This window comes from Pongo pygmaeus, chromosome 1, assembly GCF_028885625.2.
Source record: "Pongo pygmaeus isolate AG05252 chromosome 1, NHGRI_mPonPyg2-v2.0_pri, whole genome shotgun sequence".
NCBI lineage: Eukaryota > Metazoa > Chordata > Mammalia > Primates > Hominidae > Pongo > Pongo pygmaeus.
Genome location: NC_072373.2, coordinates 87,438,587 through 87,458,764, shown reverse-complemented (window position 1 = coordinate 87,458,764; position 20,178 = coordinate 87,438,587). Strand labels below are relative to the sequence as shown.

At 40.8% G+C, this 20,178-nt stretch overlaps 1 protein-coding gene across 6 annotated transcripts in view; it reads left to right on the top strand.

Annotated features, from left to right (window-relative positions):
- DDR2 (discoidin domain receptor tyrosine kinase 2) overlaps window positions 1–20,178 on the top strand; it is a 153,501-nt gene that overhangs the window by 68,878 nt on the left and 64,445 nt on the right. For 3 of the 6 annotated variants that reach the window (XM_063649449.1, XM_063649446.1, XM_063649447.1), the window contains 2 exons: window positions 5,318–5,397; window positions 19,318–19,426. The exons of 1 other annotated variant lie outside the window; for it this stretch is intronic. In XM_063649449.1, coding sequence (XP_063505519.1) covers window positions 19,345–19,426 — 82 coding nt within the window. In that variant the 5' untranslated portion in view covers window positions 5,318–5,397; window positions 19,318–19,344. The remainder of the gene's footprint in view (window positions 1–5,317; window positions 5,398–19,317; window positions 19,427–20,178) is intronic. 2 more of the 6 variants (XM_054503331.2, XM_054503328.2) reach the window with 1 other exon arrangement.

Sequence of the window (20,178 nt, the reverse complement as noted above, 5' to 3'; positions counted from 1 at the left end):
CATTATTTCCGAATATGCCATCAATTTTATCCAAGTGAAAACTCAGTTTTAGTTTTAAAACACACAGATATAAAAATAAGATGCAAAGTTCTACAGTAAAATTCTTAGACATAAACACTGAGATTTTTGGATTCACAAATAAATAGTTTAGATAACACTCAGAAAGATCTTTTCCTCCTAATTAGCTTCTATTGTCACCTCTTCCTAAGTTGATATGTAGCTCAATTTGTTAGGAAATGGATTTCCCACACATGCCCTAACTATAACCATAAGCATCTGCAACTCTGTTTTCAAACAAAGCATCTGCAACTCTATTTTCAAACAAAGGTGGTCACTCATGAGAGAGCTTCTTTAAACTGCAATGGACCACACAGAGGTGGATGTCTAGCACATTTACAGTGACCATGACTTTGCCCTGATCCTATCTCTCACCATTTCTTCTTTTCAGTATTGCAGGATTCTAACCATATGACTTTTCCACGCCTCACCTGATATTTGGCAACAATATCCTGGCTTCTACTGGCAACACCATCTTTTGCTATTTGGGTAAATGTGCTCCTTATCAGCCCTGGATCCTACCCAGGCTCAGGGCTTTGTGAGTGCAGTGTCTATTGGGCTATTGTGGATCCCATGACTATGACCCAGACACTCAGTTTTGTATGCCACATCCCTTTTCAGGGAGCTAGGTCAAGGACATCATGCAACTCGTTTGCATGCCATATTGAAGATTCACACTCGGGGGAATATTTTATTCTCAGGCAGCTAAGACTTTGAAACTCCAGCATAGTATGGAGAGTGCTGAGCCTTCAGCATTTTTAGCACATGACTTCAGCCTTGGAAATCTGATGTACTTGCAGACCTCTACACAAGAGGAGGTATTTGCATAGAAACATGAGCATGCTGGGGCTGGGTCGTCCTTTTACTACACATGTTAAAGCATACATCCTAACCAAAATTTTGGAAGAAATGAGAATCTCTTACTCTATTATTGGGATTTGCGGTCACAGCAAGACTTTGGAGGAGGTATTACTGAGAAGATGCCTCTATGAGGTGTTACTCAGAGTCATTAATTACTTACAGGGCACTACGAGAATGGCATAGTTCATGTCTTAAAACCACTTATAGCTACTGGTTGAGACAGAAAAGGCAACTATGTGCTGTGTGATTAAACTGGTGTTTTCTTTTTTGCATTCTGTCTTCTACATGTGTTGTGGTGAAATGAAACTTTACCACATTCAGCAGTGCTCAGGAGAACACTGAGCAGTGTTGGTATATATTTCAATGGCATTCAAGACCCTGATAAATAATTTAGGACTTGGGGAGATCTGGGTATGGGAAGAAGAACTGAAAAAAAAAAAAGCAGCAGAGGTAATTTACTAATGTATGTTTGTAGGTTAAAACACTTTTTATAGCTGACCATTGTAGATAGGATCATTCTTTACAACTATTAAGTGGTATTAAATAGGTTGACCCAACTCCCTTGGAAAAGTGATTAATTTTGTCTTCCAGACCTTACTTCTGAAGCTCAAAGTTGGTTTAAACAGTTCAGCTGTAGTGGAGGATAGCCTGATATACTAGTTTTGCCACAGTATCTGGGCCAGATGGCATTTGCAGTAAATGGAAGGTAACAATGATCAGCTCTGGTATTTACCTATGTAGGTGATATGGTCATGTGGGAGTGTTCATATGCTTACAAGCCATATGGCTCTTGGCCATAAACTATTGCTAGGTAAGGCTTTGACTCTGTATCAGTATGAATAAAGTAGCTCTTTCAGCTCATGAGTATCCATTTGCTTTGTGTCAGGCTGATGTCAAGTTACCCTGCTTTTGCACTCTGGTGAACAGACACATAGATTATTAAAACTGAAAGGGATCTGAAAAGTTATCTAAACCAATATCCTACATGAAGAAGGATCCTCCCTACAGCCTCACAAGTAAGATGATTAGTCAGCCTCTACTTGAATATTTCCAGTAGTGGAGAGCTCATAACCTCACAAAGAAGCACAGCCCGTTTTTGGATGGCTCTAATTTTTAGGGTGTTCCCTCTTATTTTTGATAAAAATCTGACTCTCTGCAATTTCCTTAGTCATGAGTGGAGTTCTGTTGTATGAGCTGAATGCTTTTATTTCAGAATAGGTCATCACATATTTGAAGACCAACATTAAGTCCCAGTGTAGTTTTCTTTTTTCTGCGTGAAACATTCCAAGGTCTTTCAGTAAATCCCCTTGTTTTCTTGGTAGGGAGTCACTCATCACCACTTTTCTCTTCCCACTGGAGCTGTGTTAAGCTCCTTGAACCTTTGCATCCTGGAGATACAGCTTTCTAGTCACAAAGCCCAATTTACCTCCTCTGAGAAGAGTCTAGTTCTTTTTATTAGTTTTAGTTGTACAGTTTGGGATTCTCCTTTTCCTCCTCTTTGTCTTATTTTTCTTCCCAGCTTCCTCATTACGTGGCGTTATTATGCATAAAGTTCTGAATCATATTTTTCATCTTTGCTCGTTGCAATTATTGTCACTCTGTCTTCCATCTTGGATTATTTCTTTCATTATCCTTACAAAATTTTTGAATTCTTCCATCAGCTGGAGAAAAGATATCTTTTACCTTCTCCCCCATCTTATACTGACTATGCAAGCAGCTTATACTTAGGTCCCATGCAAGCAGTGACTTCAGAAAAACCAAGAACATGAACAATGTATCATCTCCTACTGTTGGCTCCTGGTTTTGAATAGATATTCCCTACCCAACTAGATTCATGTGTGTAACTCTGAGTATAGGTCATTCATTGAATGTCTGTTACTGCTAGAGTCTTTGAGTATGTAGTCTGTTGATGTGAACTTAAATGTAATTGGTGTTACATGCAGTTTAAATGTTATCCTATTTCAACCTCATGATTCTCAATCTTTATGCCAATAGCTACAATATATTTATTCTCTACCATAGGATCTAATTACATAAGCTTTGGTCCTGCTCGTTGTCCAGAAGGAACATAATGTTAGAGAGGATATGTCTTCCTCACATTATGAAGGATTAAGAAACAGAGGCTCAGGGAGAATATTTGGCTCATCCAAGATTACACCATTAGTTCAGCAGCTGGTCAGATGCTGTTTCCGATAAGCCACCCAGCTAGCTAACTCCCTTGGCTTCAATAGAGAAAGTGACTTAAACTGTGGCATTTCTGATCTTTTATACTCTGTGTGTGTGTGTGTGTGTGTGTGTGTATACATTTTTTCTTCTTTATCACCTAGCATATTTTCTGATATGTAATAAGTTCTCAATAAATGCTGGTTAATGAATATTTCAAGCCATCTTTTCCTTTTGGAAGTTGGGAACATGTGTAAAGGAAGAAGACTAGATTGAGTGATAAAGCATAAAATATAACTAGGAAAGTCATAGCTTGGGATAGAGAGTATATGCAGTTTGTTCAGAAGTATATAAGGCATTGTGCTATGTGCCACGATGCCTATACAGAACGTATAGCCTAGTTCCTGATATCAGTGAGTTTATAATGAGATAAATGTATTATATTTGGCACTGTGAAAATGAGATAAAAATAGAGATAAGACTGAATCATATGGAAAAAAATTAGCTTCCAGTTAAGAGAATTTTATCAACATCAATGAGGAGTTCAGAGAAGGGAAGGTAATGAAGAGCCTGCTATTATGCTATTGTTCTCATCAGAAGAGGGGTGAGTGTGAGGGAGGAAGAGAGGACAGATGGAAGATGAGAAGATGGTGTGTGCCAGAGCACTGTTGTCCATTTAGTGCCAGCCTTGTGTGGCAAATAGGACACGAACCTCCAATTGGCTTAAGTTCCTGAGGTACAAGAGATTAAGAATGTTAAAAAGGGAACAAAATTTATTGAGCACCTACTATAGGTGAATTCATGAATATTTCTTGATCACCTGTCTGTGGAAGGCACTGTGTTAGGTGTTAGAGATGAAGAGAGATACTATCTTCACCTTCAAGGGCAGGCCAAGCAGTGTGCTAGGAACCTCACAAAAGGAGGTGATGAAGTCACATAAGCTCCCTTTATGTAGTTATTCCAGTTTCTGGTTTTCATGTCTAATGGATTTTTCCCCATAGCTTCTCCCCCTCCACACTTTCCAGAGTGTGTCTGTCTTTCCAAAATGAGTTTGATACTCTGTGTGCATGCTGGGATCCCCATGGGATTGATGACATCATACGCCATTGGCTCCTATTGCACACAAGAGAGGAGACAGATCTGCACATTCCTGCAGTTAATGCTGAGCAGAATCTTGGCAGAGGTGGTGGCATCCTTCATTTGACTTTAGACCTTCAGTCTCCCTTTTAAAGCCCTGGCTGACACAGTTATTGGGAGGCCTTATCCTACAAAGAACCTACAGCTTAGGAAAGAGTTGCCCATGTGTCTTTGCTATCAAACAAAAAATATTGGCAAATCTTTTATCAATTTTCTATTCTGGCAGAGGTACCATTTATTATGGGGTAGATGGGATATAGATAAAGCAACTCCCTGCCCCTAATCCCTACCTTGCTGAGATAAATGCCTGTTCCATTCCCCAATCACCAGGAAATGCCTTGGAGCAATGGAGTCTAACAGCCTGAGGGTTGTAAAGGGGCAGCAAAGCCACTTCTGCAGGAAGAGAGTGTGCATGAACCTTATTCATTGTCCATGTAGGGAGTTCCTTCATGTACATGCTTTTCACCCTGATTTGACACATACCAACATCAAATGACTATCTACTTTACCCCATTTGGATACTATAATAAAAAAAAGATAGTCCAGGTACCTTATAAACAACAGAAATTTATTTCTCATTGTCCTGGAGGCTAGGACATCCAAGATCAAGGTGCTGGCAGATTCAGGGTCTGGTTAGGGCCCACTGCCTGGTTTATGGATGGCACGTTCTCACTGTGTCCTCACATGGTAGAAGCAGTGAGGCATCTCTGTGGGGTCTCTTTTAAAAGGACCCTGAAACGGGGTGCCACCCTCATGACCTAATCACTCCTCAAAGGCCTTACTTCCTAATACTGTCACATTGAGGGTTAGAATTTCAATATAGGAATTTTGGGGGAACACACATCCAGTCTATAGCACTATCTGATAAGGCTTCTGAATAGTCCGGGGCCATTTCACATAATGGGGGTTTACTAAGGACTCTCAACAGCATAGCTCTTGCTTCAAGGGGTTTTCCATGCAGGGCCTGCCAGAATCCCCTGAAGATTTGCCCTTTTGCTTTTGGGGGAATCATTGAGAGAAAAAGGACCTGGCTCCTGTGCTTTTTGCATGCTCACCCACTCTGGCCCTTCTGATTAATGTTTGCTGTTCTGCTTTGCAGATGCCTCCCAGGACCCAGAGGGAGACTGTAGCCTCATTTCTGTGGAGACCTTTGGCTGGACTTTCCTGGCTCTCCCAGAGGTGAGAGACCGTGGTTCCTGTAGCCTCAGGCTTGGCACCAGCTCATCTCTGGTGGATCCAGGATTCCAGATATCCAATCTCACTACAGCCAGGGCCTCTTTGTCCCAATGTGACCTTGAGGGCTGTCCCCCTGACTGCCTCTTAACAGCCCCTGCCATTGGTGATTTTCATTCCAGCTACGAGCCAATGGATCCCTGAAAGCGACTGTGTGGGCTTCTCTCACCATGTCGCTCTGGCCTCGGCCTGGCGGTGTGCTCCTCTGTGGTCTGGATGGGGATGATGAACTCGGGCTGTCCGTTGTTTTTGTTTTGTGATATTTAAAGCAGCCAAAGCTCTCATTACTGTAATACAGTATGTGCCTGGGCTAAAGGGGGAGCAGCATTCCTTCTGGATCAGGGGGCAGCTCTATTCTGTTGTGGTGCACCCGCTGGAGTGTTTAGAACCACGGCTGGTAGAATTTACAGTGCCAGGGCAGACAGGGGCCTTGGAACTCCTCCATTTTCACTCATTCCAGCCTCCTTGTTGGAATGAAGAGGGAGCTGAGCCCATTCTGGGTATGGGACGACTGCTTAGGCCCTGGGGTGTTGAGTGGCAGATCTGGGACTAGAACTCAGGCCCAGAGGCCAGCTTACTGTCATCTGGCTAAGTTTCTGCTTCTGTTCTCTTCACTTGTTCAAGATCCTTCTGAGGCCCTGAACCAAATGAGGAAAATTCATGTAAATCTTAGCACACTGCCTGATACATAATAAGTGCTCCATAAATGTTTATCAGTACTCTCATAAGCCCTGAGACATGCAAAATATTCTTGCCCTTCAGGGACTTACAGTCTTGAGGAGGAGATAAAAATTTCACACATACACGCTAACACAATTAAGGAGCAATTTAAGTCACTAAATGGTTATCTGCTAAGTTTTGGGGAATAGGTGCAGTGAATCACTCAAGAGAGGAGACAGATTATTATGGCCTAGAAGAAGTGCCATGGTGAAGATAAGAGCATAGTGTGTATGACATCTGTGTATGACATCTTTTCAACTCCTGGCAGTGAGATGAACAGGTCAGCAGCCATTCCTGGACACTGCAGAGCCCTCAGGCCATCCACTCATCTACCCAGCACATTCACTGATTATCACCCAACTCTGTTCTCTGCATAAGAATGTAAAGAAGACCATGACAAGACCCCTTCCTCAAGCCTAGCCAGGGAGACAGACATGCATAAAGATACTACCACTGAAAAATTCTACATTCATATATATTCATATCCTCAAAGCATCGTCTGAGCCCACAGGTGGGTAGGCAAGTCAGATAGGAGCAAGAGTTTGAAGGAAAGCATACATTTACCTGGTGAAAAGGGGCAACTCACAAGCCATAAGCTCTTGTGCAAAGGGGCTGATAAATGTGAGTCTTCTGCAGGAGAGGTGGAGTTGCTGGGAGGTTAGACCCAAGCAAGGGCATTCTGAGAATGAGATTGAGAAGCCTCTGAGGCCAGCATGGGGCAAGCCCTTGGTGTCACACTTGGCCCTGGCAATGTGGTATTTTTAACCTGGGCCAGAAAGTGGAGAGGAGTGGGCCTGGTAGGATAGAGAGGAGGGCTCTTTACTTATCAAAAGTAGGTACCAGATGCTGGTGACTCAAGGGGAAGCTTCCTGAGTGGAGATGGAGCCTATAGATGTTTAATCACCTTGAACAAACATATTTTCTGCACTGCTTGGTTCAGAGGCTGCAAGTTAAATTAACGCAGAAGAGAATGTCCGGCCAGCAATGTGAAGGAAGCATGAAATGGAAGGGGTTAGAAGCTGAACTTCTCTTGATCAATGACTTTATTATCTTGGCAAGGATTGCAGAAACTGCAGGTGCTGAGGGACTGACTTGTTTGGAGGAAAGGGTAGGGACCAGGAAAAGAATCCCAGACACTTGGTGCTAATCCAACTGCTGAATGAGGCTTTCAGGCTCTGGGATTCAGGCAGGAACTCCTGGGCCATATTCTTCCTAGGTATGGGGCTAGAGAGCCTTCACTCTTAGTGTCTGTATGTCCCTGGGCCAATCTGCTTTGTTCTACCATGCCTAACATCAGAAAAAAAGGGGTAGATTAAGTTTAGAGCCACTGCCGTGTGTCTTCATCCTGCTTCTTTTTCCCAATGCAGTTGAGCCTTAGAAGGCCTTCTAAGTCCCTATGAGGTCTACAGCTGTCAGGGATTGGTGAGGATGGAGAACAAACTGGTCTGTTCTGAATTCAACTCTCGCTTTCTTTCTCCCTCTCACAATTGAAGGTCTTCCTGAGCCTTTGCCTTTTTCAACAGCCTGGATGTTGAGACTGCAATTTTTCAAGATTGCTTGTTTTGTATTTTTTCTTCATGGTCTTTTCTAAAGTCTGTTATTCATCCAGGTCCACTTATACATCTTCTAATCTATTGCACCAACCCTGCAGCCATGGCCTGGCGTGAAGCTGCTTGCTCATTGTCTTTTTGGTTTTTCCAAATGCTCACAGGCGCTAGTCATGTAAATCTCCTCCTGGCAAGAAAAAAAGACTGACTTTTTGTTATTGTTGTGTTGCCCCAGGTGACTCAACCAGTCCTGAGCTCACAATAGATGCTAAACATATGATTGCCACCTTGACTGCTGATCTTTTTCTTCCTATACACCATTCTATTCATACCGCTATTCAAAAATTGATATTTATAAGCACTTACTATATCCCAGGAATTGTACTATAAGTTCTTTATATGCATTGTCCCATTTAATTTTAATAGTGATACCATTTTCTACTTTTAACCAGCTCATACTTTCTACACTGACAGAAAAGTGTCCCTAAACCCAGAGACTAGTTAGTACCTGGCTGTTTTAGAAGTTCCTCACCCATAGCATTTCTGAAGTTATCACTACAGGATATGGTTGCAAAGGCCTGGGAGGAGAAATCCTTTCTGTCTCTGATGGTTTCAGAGAAGGTGAGAGGTCTCCATCTCTTTGTGGTAAAAACACCAGGGTAGGCCTTGATATCCTGAGTCTTGAGTATGTTAAGGGAAAGACACTAAGACTGCTCTGCCAAAAGGGTAGACAGACCCTGCCTGGTGTCTGGGAAGTTGAGCCCAAGTTTCTCTCCAAGGAGGGTCTCCTGAAGGGATCAGGAAGGAGGGTCTATTGGCATCACACGTGATCTCTTCTGGGTTCAGGAGGGGTTCCTATAGCTAGGTGAGATAGAATTGATTGATGTCTCAGTGATGCTTCAGGCCATGTTGATTGGGCCTGCGCTAAAAGTTAGCAGCCCTTCAGAGCCATGTGTTCTCAAGAGGCAGCACAGCCATAACTGCAAGAGTAGGATGGTCCTGGTGGAAATGGCACAATCAAAACAAGCTCCTGGGCCTTGTGGCTTTGAGTGGCTGAACTGGAAGCTTCTTGGGGTGTGAGCACTCTCACTCACAGTATTGATCAAGCAGCGTAATCACATCACTGCCCCCACAGAAGTGGCTGCCACTCAGTTCTCCTCAGCCCAGGCTGATTTCTGCTCTACTGGTTCATGGGAAACCACTTGGGTCTTTCATGACTGCTGAAGCCCAAGGCACTTTCTCCAGAGGCAGCTTCACTCACAGTATGGACCAAGCGAAATGTCCTGGTCAAAGGCAGGAAATTTGTATTGTTGTTTTTGCCTGTTTTACTATCATGTAAATACCTGCCAACCAACCTACAGATATTCTGTGTGTACTTACTATATAGGTGTTAAGGGATACAGAAATAAGGGTATGGCTAGGGGTGGCATGCTTTTTGCCCCTAACTTTGCAAATTTATTGAGAACATGATGCCAGGCACAGTGAAAACAAAAGAGAAATACAAATAAATGGTAACATTTATGAGACAGGCACTAGGTTCTAGGCACTTCTTACGTGTTAACTCATTTCATCCTTACAACATTTCTATGGGCGGGTGCCATTATTACTCCCATTTTTACAGGTGAGAAGACAGAGGTGCCAAGGTTCAAGAGTGTGCCCAGGTGCATGCTGCTGATGAGAGGTGGGAGACAGGACTCAAACCCAGCAAGCCTGGTCTCAGACAAGGTGACTCATAAGGAGCAGCAAGGGAGGTAGGAGGCAGAACATTGAGTGCAGGGGCTCAGAGGGTGGAAGGAAGTAACTTCAATCTGGTTTAAAGAAACCAGTTATCAGAGACAGACAGGGCCTAAAGAAGGTACGGGTGGCTCAGAGCTTTAGGAAGGAAAAACAGGAAGTTGGGCTAATAGGGATAGTGTGATAAGAGAACAAGTGCTAGGCTGGAATACCAGGGGCCTGGCCTTGCCTGTGAGCAGCTGCTGCCCCTGGGGAGGTCACTCTGCTTTTTGGGCTGCCTTATTTTTATCACCTCCAATTGGAGAGAATTGAGAAAGATGAGCTTTCAGGTCCCTTCAGGTTTTTACCATATGGTTCTATGATTTTGAGGGCTGACATGTTTCCTTGGTTGATTTCAAAACCCTCTGACCACAGTCCCTTAGGCTGACCCTCTTGTGCCCAGTAATGTGGAAAGATGGCCCTCTGCTCACCAGCACACGCTTCCAAGGGCTGCGGAGCCTGGGACAGAAGGTACGGTGGGAAACAAAATGAGAGGAGCTGGTTGGGAAAGATACTCACGTGCAGAAAAGTTTCCAGCAAGTTAGAGGTGAGAGTAAAAGATCCAAATGAAAAGCCAGAGATTGCTAGGGCTCACCAAGGTTGAGTAACTTGTCCAGGGTCTTAGCAGGCCGAGGGATACTGGATTATAACACTTCCAAAACACTGTTTTGTATCTGGAAAATGCTCTGCCTTCAGTTTGCATTTTCTCTCCTTCTTCCTCCCAGTAATCAAATGAAGACGTTATATTTGACGTTTCCAGTGTGTATAGTACAGACAGGAAACTAGGTGAATGATGTAATGCAGTCAATGTTCTGTGACTCCATTCTGCCCCTGGAAGAGGGATGTTTTCTATAATAGTGATGTGACTCAGCATCCTCTTGTCTTCCTAGAAAGGAGTGAGAGAATGAGATAGCCATCTAGCACTTTCCCCCCTCACCTCTTCTACAAACTCTAGCATCTCATTTTACAGAAGAAAAGACTGAGATGGAGGGGAGCAAAGTACTCTTCTAACAAAGGCAGAAGTGGAGCTTGCTATTTCATCCAGTGTGGGTCACCTCAGGTCACCTGGGGCACATCCTATGTGCCCAGATACTTACGGAAGGGGTCATTCTGGGCCTTTGGCTCCACACCGAGGGGCTGCATTTTGACAAGCACGAGGTTGGGACTCCCAGAGGAAAGTTGAGAGTTAGGAAAACTTCAACAAATCCTCAGGAATAGAAACAGAACATGAGATGCGAGTGTTTGGGACAGCTCTGCTGTTTGTTTCTGTGTATGTGTTTGAGGGCCCATCTCTTGCCAAAACCAAGCTCATTTTGTTTGTTTAATATGAAATACTCCAAGACTGCTCTTCATATTTGTTTAATCTGAAATGAAAATGACTCAGCAGAGAGGAAAAACAAGATTTAAATGCTCTGAATGGCCCCTGAATTAAAATACATAGCCCTAAATCATGGGGGTGTTCTTCTCCCACCAAATCTTAATCTTCAACACACACAAATGCAAGTGCTACACACAGTCATGCATACACACACACACACACACACACACATTGTATTTGCCTGCCCCAACTTGACCTGTCCCTTTATCTCTTTTCCCCTTCGTACTCCAGCCCTTCCAGGGTCTTACCTTTCCTGCAGGGGAGGTGTATTTGAGCTTAGGTGGAGAGGCCTGGCCTGGGCTACAGGCCACAGATGATTTTCCTGGAGGACCAGCACTTCCTCTCCGGTCCAGATCACAGGCTCAGTGTCAAGATCCCTGGGGGAAATCTGAATTTTCATTCTTTAGCAAAGTCGAGGCCACCTCAGATAGTCCCTAGCTTTTGGATCTGGAAAAATGGACTCCATGGAGAGAATGGCCATCTACCAAATCAGACATGTCTTTCTTTTTACACAAGCCGTACTCCTGAAAAGTTGGGTATAAACTGGATCTTGGTATGTTGCATCAGTTTTGAATGTACTGAAAAGATTTGCTATTCAAAGGAACCCAGCACTGGATTCTTTTGTCAAGGGATGAATTACTTTGTAATGGCTACTCATCTAGTGATTTATGAGTTTGGTAAGTAGATGGAATATTTTTGTATACTGAATGTTATTTTAAATGTACTGTGTGGGATTTGTTATTTAAAGTTACCCGACATTGAATCCTTTTGCAAAGAACTACTCTGTAGTGTAGATAAACGTTTCATGATTTATGAGTTTGGTAACTTTAGGCATTTCTTACAGTGGGGTATACCCCTAGTTCTGCTTCAGAGAAAAAGTTGGTTTTTGCCAATGATCAGACTTGGAGAAAAAAGAGTTCTACCATATTTGAGTTATGGTCACTCCTGAGGGGCTTAGGAAGAATGGAGGTACTCAAACTTTCCATTTTGTTGGAGCAAAAGATCCAGGAGTTGCCTGCTCTTCTTACTTTCCATATTATCACTGGGGTGGAAATGATGGTGGTATTTTTCCAAAGAAATGTAGTTCACTATTATAGCTACATTTCAAAGGTGTTTCTCTTCATATCTATATCATTTAAATATATATTTATATATGTACACACATACATATATACACACACATGCACATATATATACACACATGCACATATATATGTACACACACACATGCACATATGTATGTATATACGTATATAATCTATCATGTGTATTTAGATCTAAAGCAAGAAACAGACATTGCAGTAGGGCTTGTGTTTTGAACCACTGAAGGGCTGCTGTTTCCACCAGTCCAGAGTGCTGGGGCTTGCTCTGAGATCACCAGGGGTATAAACCAGGCAAGAGGGAGACCTTAACTTCCTGCTCACTCTTTCTCACTTGGCAGGTCAAAAATCATTTCAGCACTTATCTCCCAAGGTTCCTAGCTGTGTCCCCATACCATCCTATCTGAGCACTAGTGTGAAGCTTGTTTTGGGAAATGATCTGATTGCTAAGACAGTTGGAAAAGAGAAATATGGTGTCATGTGTGTACAACCAAGAGCTGACCTAGGATGCCCACATATTCCTGGCTCATCCATGAGCCACATATTCATTGAAGTTCTTATAGGTAGGAGCAAACCCTGCCTATAAGAACCCTACATGGACTGGAACTGTGTCAGGCAGAATGTGCAGATAACTTACCCTTTCACCATGATTTGGCCCTGAATGTGTCTCAGAAAAAGGCTTTTGGAAGCTCACCCAAGTACAGAGATAATTTGTGAAACATTTAACCTCTCACACTCTTGCTTTTTTCTTTCCTGGAGAGCTGCTAATTTCTAGTTGTGGCTGCCACACTCCTGTCTGCCTGATCTTCCATTTTACTTCCTGGTTTCCTGGTGGCTTGGACACATGGCCTGTCCAGATCCCAGTGGGGCAGTCCTGAGATAGAGAGCTGGTGGTCTTTTGTCAGATCTGGGAAGTCCTGAGCCATGACTTCCTTTGAAATCAATTTGGAATGTCCATCCAGCTTGGCTAGGGAAGAGGATTTTGACTGTGAAGAGGGAAGTGGGTTCTTTACTACAAAGGACATATTCTCTCTGAGCCACATGCTCCTTGATGTTCTTTGGTAAATATTGGGCTGTGGGCCTAGAAACACTGACCTTGGAGGCAGGGGAACTGGGATCCAGTTCTAACTCTGTGGTCTTCTAACTTAGTGACCCAAGCAAGTGAAAATTAATCTCATTTCGAGATAGAGATACACAAGATCCTTGACCTTCAATGACTCACGGTCAGGCTTGTCTGAAAGACAGGTAAAGAAGCAAACTCTAATTCAGCACAATGAATGGGAAGCAGCAACCAGACCAGGTAAAATAGCCTCAATTGAGGGTGAAGTAACTTAAGGCCGTACTTTTCTATTGTCAAAAGGAGATGATAATTTCTCTCCACAGGATTGTGGTGAGGCTCAGTGATATAATGCATCTATAAATAACTGATAAAGTTCAGGAATTCTAAAATAGAAACAGGCAGTAATTCTCAACTGTTTTCTTCTTCCACTCTATTCACGTGCAAGATGTGCTAAGACATTTCGCACTACAACAAGTGATTCTTGAAGTATAGGACGTGGTCCTCCCACACCTCCAACTCTCGGAAATGCACAGAAAGCGTCCTTGAGATTCTGATAACCTGCTTCCAGGAAAAATGTTTTGTTTGGTTTTGTCAGAAAAGCTAATATAAATGACATTAACAAGGAACACATTTTCCTTGTTGAAAGTCAAAACATTACAAATAAGGCTGAAGTCTGCCTTTGATCACCATTCACAATCTCCTCTGACAAATACAGCAGTCCATCTCCTAACTCCGTCTCTGAGGGAACCACTGCTGTCAGCATGGTGTTTAATCTTCCAGATCTTATATATATATAAATGTACATGAGTGTGTATCTATCATAAAAATATATAGTGTGCTTTACATAAACTTTGCAACCTTCTTGTTCGCCTAAAAACATGTCATAGACTTCAACCCTTGTAACTGTGAGTAGCTCTAATGCATTCGTTGTTACTATTGCATAGCATTTCACAGTAGGAATATACTATAGTTAATAACATTATCCTGTTGGTAGACATTTTTCTAAGTTTTTGTTGTTAAAAAATATATTGCAAAACACTTTTTTTGTGCATGCCTCATTGTGTACACACTCAAGTCTTTCTTTAGGGTAAATAATAATAAATGGGATATAGAAATTATGGTACATGTATTTTTATTGAAATTATCTTCTAATTTATATACCCAGCAGCAGAGTATGAGAGCATGCATTTGCCGTATTATTGCCAAATTTTATATTATCACACTTTAAAATTTTGCCAATCTAATAGGTAAAATTGGCATTCAACTACTGCTTTAATGTTTGTCTTTGTGAGTACTTGCGAGGTTGAATACTTTTAGATGTTTACAGCATTATATTGTCTCCCCTGTTGAATGCTTTTTATTTACTTGGCCCATTTTTCTAGTGGCTTTTAAAAAATGATTTATAGAGATTATTAATACTAGAAGTTATTTCATTATACAATTTCAAATATTTATCTTAGCCAGTTGTTTACATGTTATGTTTATGATGTCTTTTGGTCTTAAAGAAGTTTTGAATTTTGATGGAAAAATTTATTATTCTTTTCATTTCTGGATTTTGCTTTCCATGTTTCATTTGTGCAGGCCTTCCTTATCTTTAGCTCATAGCAAATTTTTCTAGATTTTCCTTGAAATATTCTTATGGTTCCATCGTTACATTTTGGGCTCTTCATTTTTGTGAGGTGTAGATATACCTTCATTTGCTTTTGAAAGGCTACTAAAGCATCTGAAACTTCTTCACCAAGTTTAAATGCCCCCTTTCTCATGTAGTACATTTCCATTTATTCATGAGTCTTTTCTGGGTTGTTCACTCTCTTCAATGTTCTGCTTATCTATTTCTATACCAATTGCATGCTCAGAGAGGCCTTTGCTGGCCACCTTACCTAGAACAGCTCTTATTCCCTTTCTATTACATTACTCTATTTTATTTTCTTCCCTGTACATATGTTTCTTTAAAATTCTTCTTCATTTACTTGTTTTCTTATGTACTATAAGTTCCATGTTGGCAGGAACCTTCTTTGCCTTTTTTACTGATGTGCTTATCACCTGTAATAGCACCTAATAGATATTTACAAAATAGTTGCTGAATGAATGAATGAAGGCCAATGGCTTGACCAGGGGTGTTTGCATTTTGAGTTTTATTTCTTAAGGCTTAAATAAATTGTCAAAGGGGTTTGTACTACTAACTAAAGAAGTGGGTAGAGAAGGGCTTTTCTAGTAGCTCCTTGACATGCTTCCATGTATACTTTTGGGTTCTGTTCACATGTCACATTGTTTAAATATTGAACCCTTGGAAAGACTCATTCAAAGGTGCAGAAAAGGGTGATTCTGCTCACAATAAGCTTTGGAGATACTTCCTTTTAGGGTATGGAATTTAGAATGAACAGATGTAGTCACTGAATATATGGCTCAAGACAATCATTAATTCATTCTGCAAATACTTATCAGGCACTCTGGTAGTGTTGAGACTACACTAATGAATAAAATGAACATGGAGCTTGTGTGTTTTGGGGGGGAATACAAATTAAACAATCACAGCAATGAATATATAATGAGAAACTATGATCATTTCTATATAGAAACATTATGTTTTTAGAGCATGTAACAACCAAGAGGATCAGAGAATATTTTGCTGAGAAAGTGACCATTTAGTGGAGATTTGAGCTAGGCAAAGAGAGGAGAGAAACTTCTCGGCAGAGGTCCTTAGGCAAAAGAAAATGGAAGAAAAAAGAAAAGAAGCCCCAGTGTGACTGAGGTGGAAAGGATGAGGAGAAGGGCAGCTCTGGTGAGGCAGGTGGAGCCCAGATCAAAGGATGATATAGTGTGATGATGAGCAAAAACAAAAGAAGGAACAACAACAACAACAACACAAAAACGCATGTGGATTTTGAAGTAACACAAGCCTTAGGTTCACATATGAGTTTGGTCACCTATCAGGTGTGTTACCTGATCAGCTTTAACCTCTTTCTCCTTAGCTTCCTTGTTGAAAACAAACCTCACTGAGTTACTGTGAATATTGTAGGAGATGGTCTCTGATTCGCAGTAGATATACATGGTATAGGTATAATACTTCTAGGTGCTTTACAGTGCTTTGTTTGTTAGCTGACAGTCATCTAATTTTAAGCAAAACAGAAAAATAATTACTGCTTTTGGAGATTCGCAGCTTGAAGCCCAGCAACAGTTTCAACAAGTAAATTAGTCAACATTTTTTGAACACTTAGTAGGTTTGGCTTATTTCAGTTAAAAACCATTTTTGAGCACATACTTTGTGCACGATATAAAGTAATACTTTGGCAATATAAGAATGAACCATTTTGAAGTTAATGATTAAATGGATAATTTTATAACAATGTTGTGAAGGATCCAGTAGAGTTAAATCAAGCATGTGTTTTGGTGAAGGAAAGAAAGGAAATGAGGTGTGGGAGACAATCTTTGCAGAAGGAATTATTGGGGAAGGTTATGGAGGGGAGGAAGTTATGACCAGTAACCCATGAGAGAGGTGACACAGGAGAGAGAGAGCGAATTCTAGGACTCTTCTGCAAAAGACTGCTAGGAGAGGGCGGTGAGCCAAGTCAGTCCTGGGCCTCAGCACTTATTGAATGGCTGCTTACAAAGAGCTAGGGTCTCTCTGGAAGGACATCCTGGATTATGGTCATGAGTTAGTGCTCAATTATAGCCAAGACCAATGTCTCCAGGATTCACCTGTGTGTTTCTTTCTCTGGGCATGTTTATTTAGGGACTTATTTATGGAAATAGTGTTCCTGTTGCTGGAAGTGGCTAGGAACACTGAGACATGTATTTTATCTTATCCAAATCAATGCTATGAAACTATGCTCATCACCCTTTGTAGTTGTGGATCACATACCCCTCAGCCCCTCACTATGGGGCCATTTAAATCTTTCATGTTTTATTTGCTTTGGATCCATCCTCTTCAGTCAAAACCATCTGACTACATTGCTTTTTTTTTTTTTTTTTTAACCCCTCTGGGTGTGTCAGTATTATACTGCTTAGAAATTGTCTTAGAAAGCTTCCGTTTCCTGAAAAAGAAAGTGCCTTACTCATGTCATCCTTTTATTTACTCCATCCCTGTTATTGCCTATTAAAGTCTTGTCCATCCTTCAAGAATCTGATCAGATATTTATTTCTCCATGAAGCCTTCCCTAATCACTCCAGCTTAAGGGAATTTCTTCTCTCTTTATAATATTGTGTCACATACTGTTTCTAATAGTGCGTCCAATGCTTGCTTGATTATTAGTGTGACTCAGAGGGAATTTTTAAAAAATCAACTTTGTATTCTAGAACAGTTTTTTTTTTTTTGTCTCGCTCTGTTGCCCAGGCTGGAGTGCAGTGGCACAATCTCGGCTCACTGCAACCTCCACCTCCTGGGTTCAAGTGATTCTCATGCCTTAGCCTCCCAAGTAGCTGGGTTTACAGGCACCCACCACCATGCCTGGCTAATTTTTGTATTTTCAACAGAGACGGGGTTTCACCATGATGGCCAGGCTGGTCTCGAACTCCTGACCTCAGGTGATCCACCTGCCTCGGCCTTCCAAAGTTCTGGGATTACAGGCATGAGCCACTGTGCCTGGCCTTCTAGAACAGTTTTATATTTACATAATCATTGTGAAGCTAGTACAGGGAATCTTTGTATATCCCACATCCAGTTTCCCCTATTATTATCATCTTATATTAACATAGTACATTTGTCAAAATGTATGAACTGATATAGATACATTATTATTAGCTAAAGTCCATTCTTTATTCTGATTTCCTCAGTTTCCCCTAATGTCCTTTGTCTGGATATAACATTACACTTAGTCATCATGTCTCCTTAGGCTCCCTGAGCTGTGATAGTTTCTCAGACTTTCTTGTTTTTAATGACCTTGTCAGTTTTGAGGATTACTCATCAGGAACTTTATAGAATTTTCCTCAATTGAGATTTTTTCTGGTGATTTTTTTATAAGTAGACTGAGGTAATAGGTTTTTGGGAGGAAGACCACAGAGGTAAAGTGTCATTTTCATCACATCATATCAAGGACATATACTATCAATATGACTTATCAATGTTGATGTTAACCTTGATTACCTGTCTTGAGGAAGTGTTTGTCAGATTTCTCCACTGAAAAGTGACTCTTTTTCTTTTTCCATTTTTACACTGTACTTCTTGGGACAAAGTAACTACGTGCAACTTACTCTTAAGGAGCTGGGGAAGGGAGATAGTAATGCTTCATTTTCTTAAGAGCAGATTATCTACATAAATTATTTGGAATTCTTTTGCATTGGAAATATGCATATTCTCCCCATTTGTTTATTCAATCATTGATTTATAGCAGCATGGACTCATGGATATTTATTTTATTCTTCAGTTTATAATTCAATACTGCTTTTTTGGGGGGGGAACTCATTAAGTTGGCTACTGTGTCCCTTTGACATACCCCATCATCTTTTTGTGTGTACATTTTCTCAATTTCTGGCACTAAAAGGTACTCCAAGTCCATCTTGTTTATATTCTGCTCCATTCCCAGAATCAGCCATTTTCCTGAGGAATCCTGTCTCCTTTTATTAAAGAATGTTATTAGAAATCAAGATCTGAGCACTAAGTTTGCTCATTGCTACTGGGATGTCATTGCCTCTAGGCCTTCTCAGCGGATGGAACATATGTGTGTATACTAACCCAGGCATATACACATATCTATAAATATTTCCATATGTAACTGTTTGTATCCTTATTAAGCTAAACATAAGTTCATACTGATGTCTCCAAATCTAATCTATTATCATAGATTAGATATTATGAATCATTTTGGGGAAACCTGAAAATACAGAATCCCAGGTATCACTCCAGAGATAATGAATCGGGATAAATATTGAACTTATATGTTTTGAAAGGCAAACATTAAAAGTATTGAATGCTTCCCTTGGTTGAATATTGGAATCAATATTAAGATTATGAAAACATCAGTTTACATGATAAATATGTTTTATTTTATCATTATTCAATATTTGGGTAAGTATTTATCTTACGAAAACTTTGTTGTCTGACTATACTTTTGCTAATTTAAATTTCATGAGTGTGCAATCTGATAGAGTTTGAAAATTATTATATTAGGTGATTATTGGATGTGCCATTCAACTCCCAAAGTCTGTGATTCGAAGTCCTACATATAAAAATAAACACTGCAGGAACACAAAATTAACTGTGAGAATTGTATTCATTCATGTTGGCAGTATCTGCCTCACTCATTTCCTCTCCTTCTCTTTCTGTTTTCTTGCATTATTGGTTGGTGGCAGACTCCAGTTCCAACACCATCTTCTGAGATGATCCTGATTCCCAGAATGCTCTTGGTGCTGTTCCTGCTGTTGCCTATCTTGAGTTCTGCAAAAGCTCAGGTTAATCCAGGTAACATGGCTATTACTCAGCTATATGCTAGAAGACCAGCAGAATGTTTAAACCCATCAATGTTCAATGGTGGGTCTAAAAGCTGCCAAGAGGGACTACAAAGCTCTTTCTTTTTAAATCTCCATGGGGAAATATGGCCAAAATAGGAAGAAAAATGAATATGCTTTATATATATGTATTTTAATACTTACAACCTGTTGAATATTGTAAAAGATTTTCTTATATAGAGTAGGGTGCAGTAAGAGGGCATTTAAAAAAATGAGAGGTGGCAGAAGCAACCATTTGCTTCTGCATCTTCTGAGAAAAACAGGACAGAATTTTTAGATGTCTTAGAGAACTTCTTCAGGTTGGTTTGCCAGTTGTTTCGGGCTGTCTTAGACTTTGATTTTACTTGGATGTCCTGTTATGCTTTTGGGATCCTGGTCCTGTGGGATCTCAGGCAGGTTCTCTTTCCTCTAGGGTGTGGCCATGCTCAAAATAGATAGGTTAGGAGAATCTTTTGAGCCCAAATTTGTGGGATTATTTTGTATTACATGCATTTTTAAAGTTTAAATGGAAGTAAATAATTGTATTATTTATTATACAATAATGCTGCTTAACAACCTATCCAAAGCTCAATGTCTTTAAACGAGCATTTATTTGGCTCCTAGCTGGACTTGTTTGGACTGTTCTCTGTTCTGTGTTGATTTACTCAAGCATAACTGGGAGTCAGCTGGCTATTGGCTCATCTAGGATGGCCGTGGCACTGATGA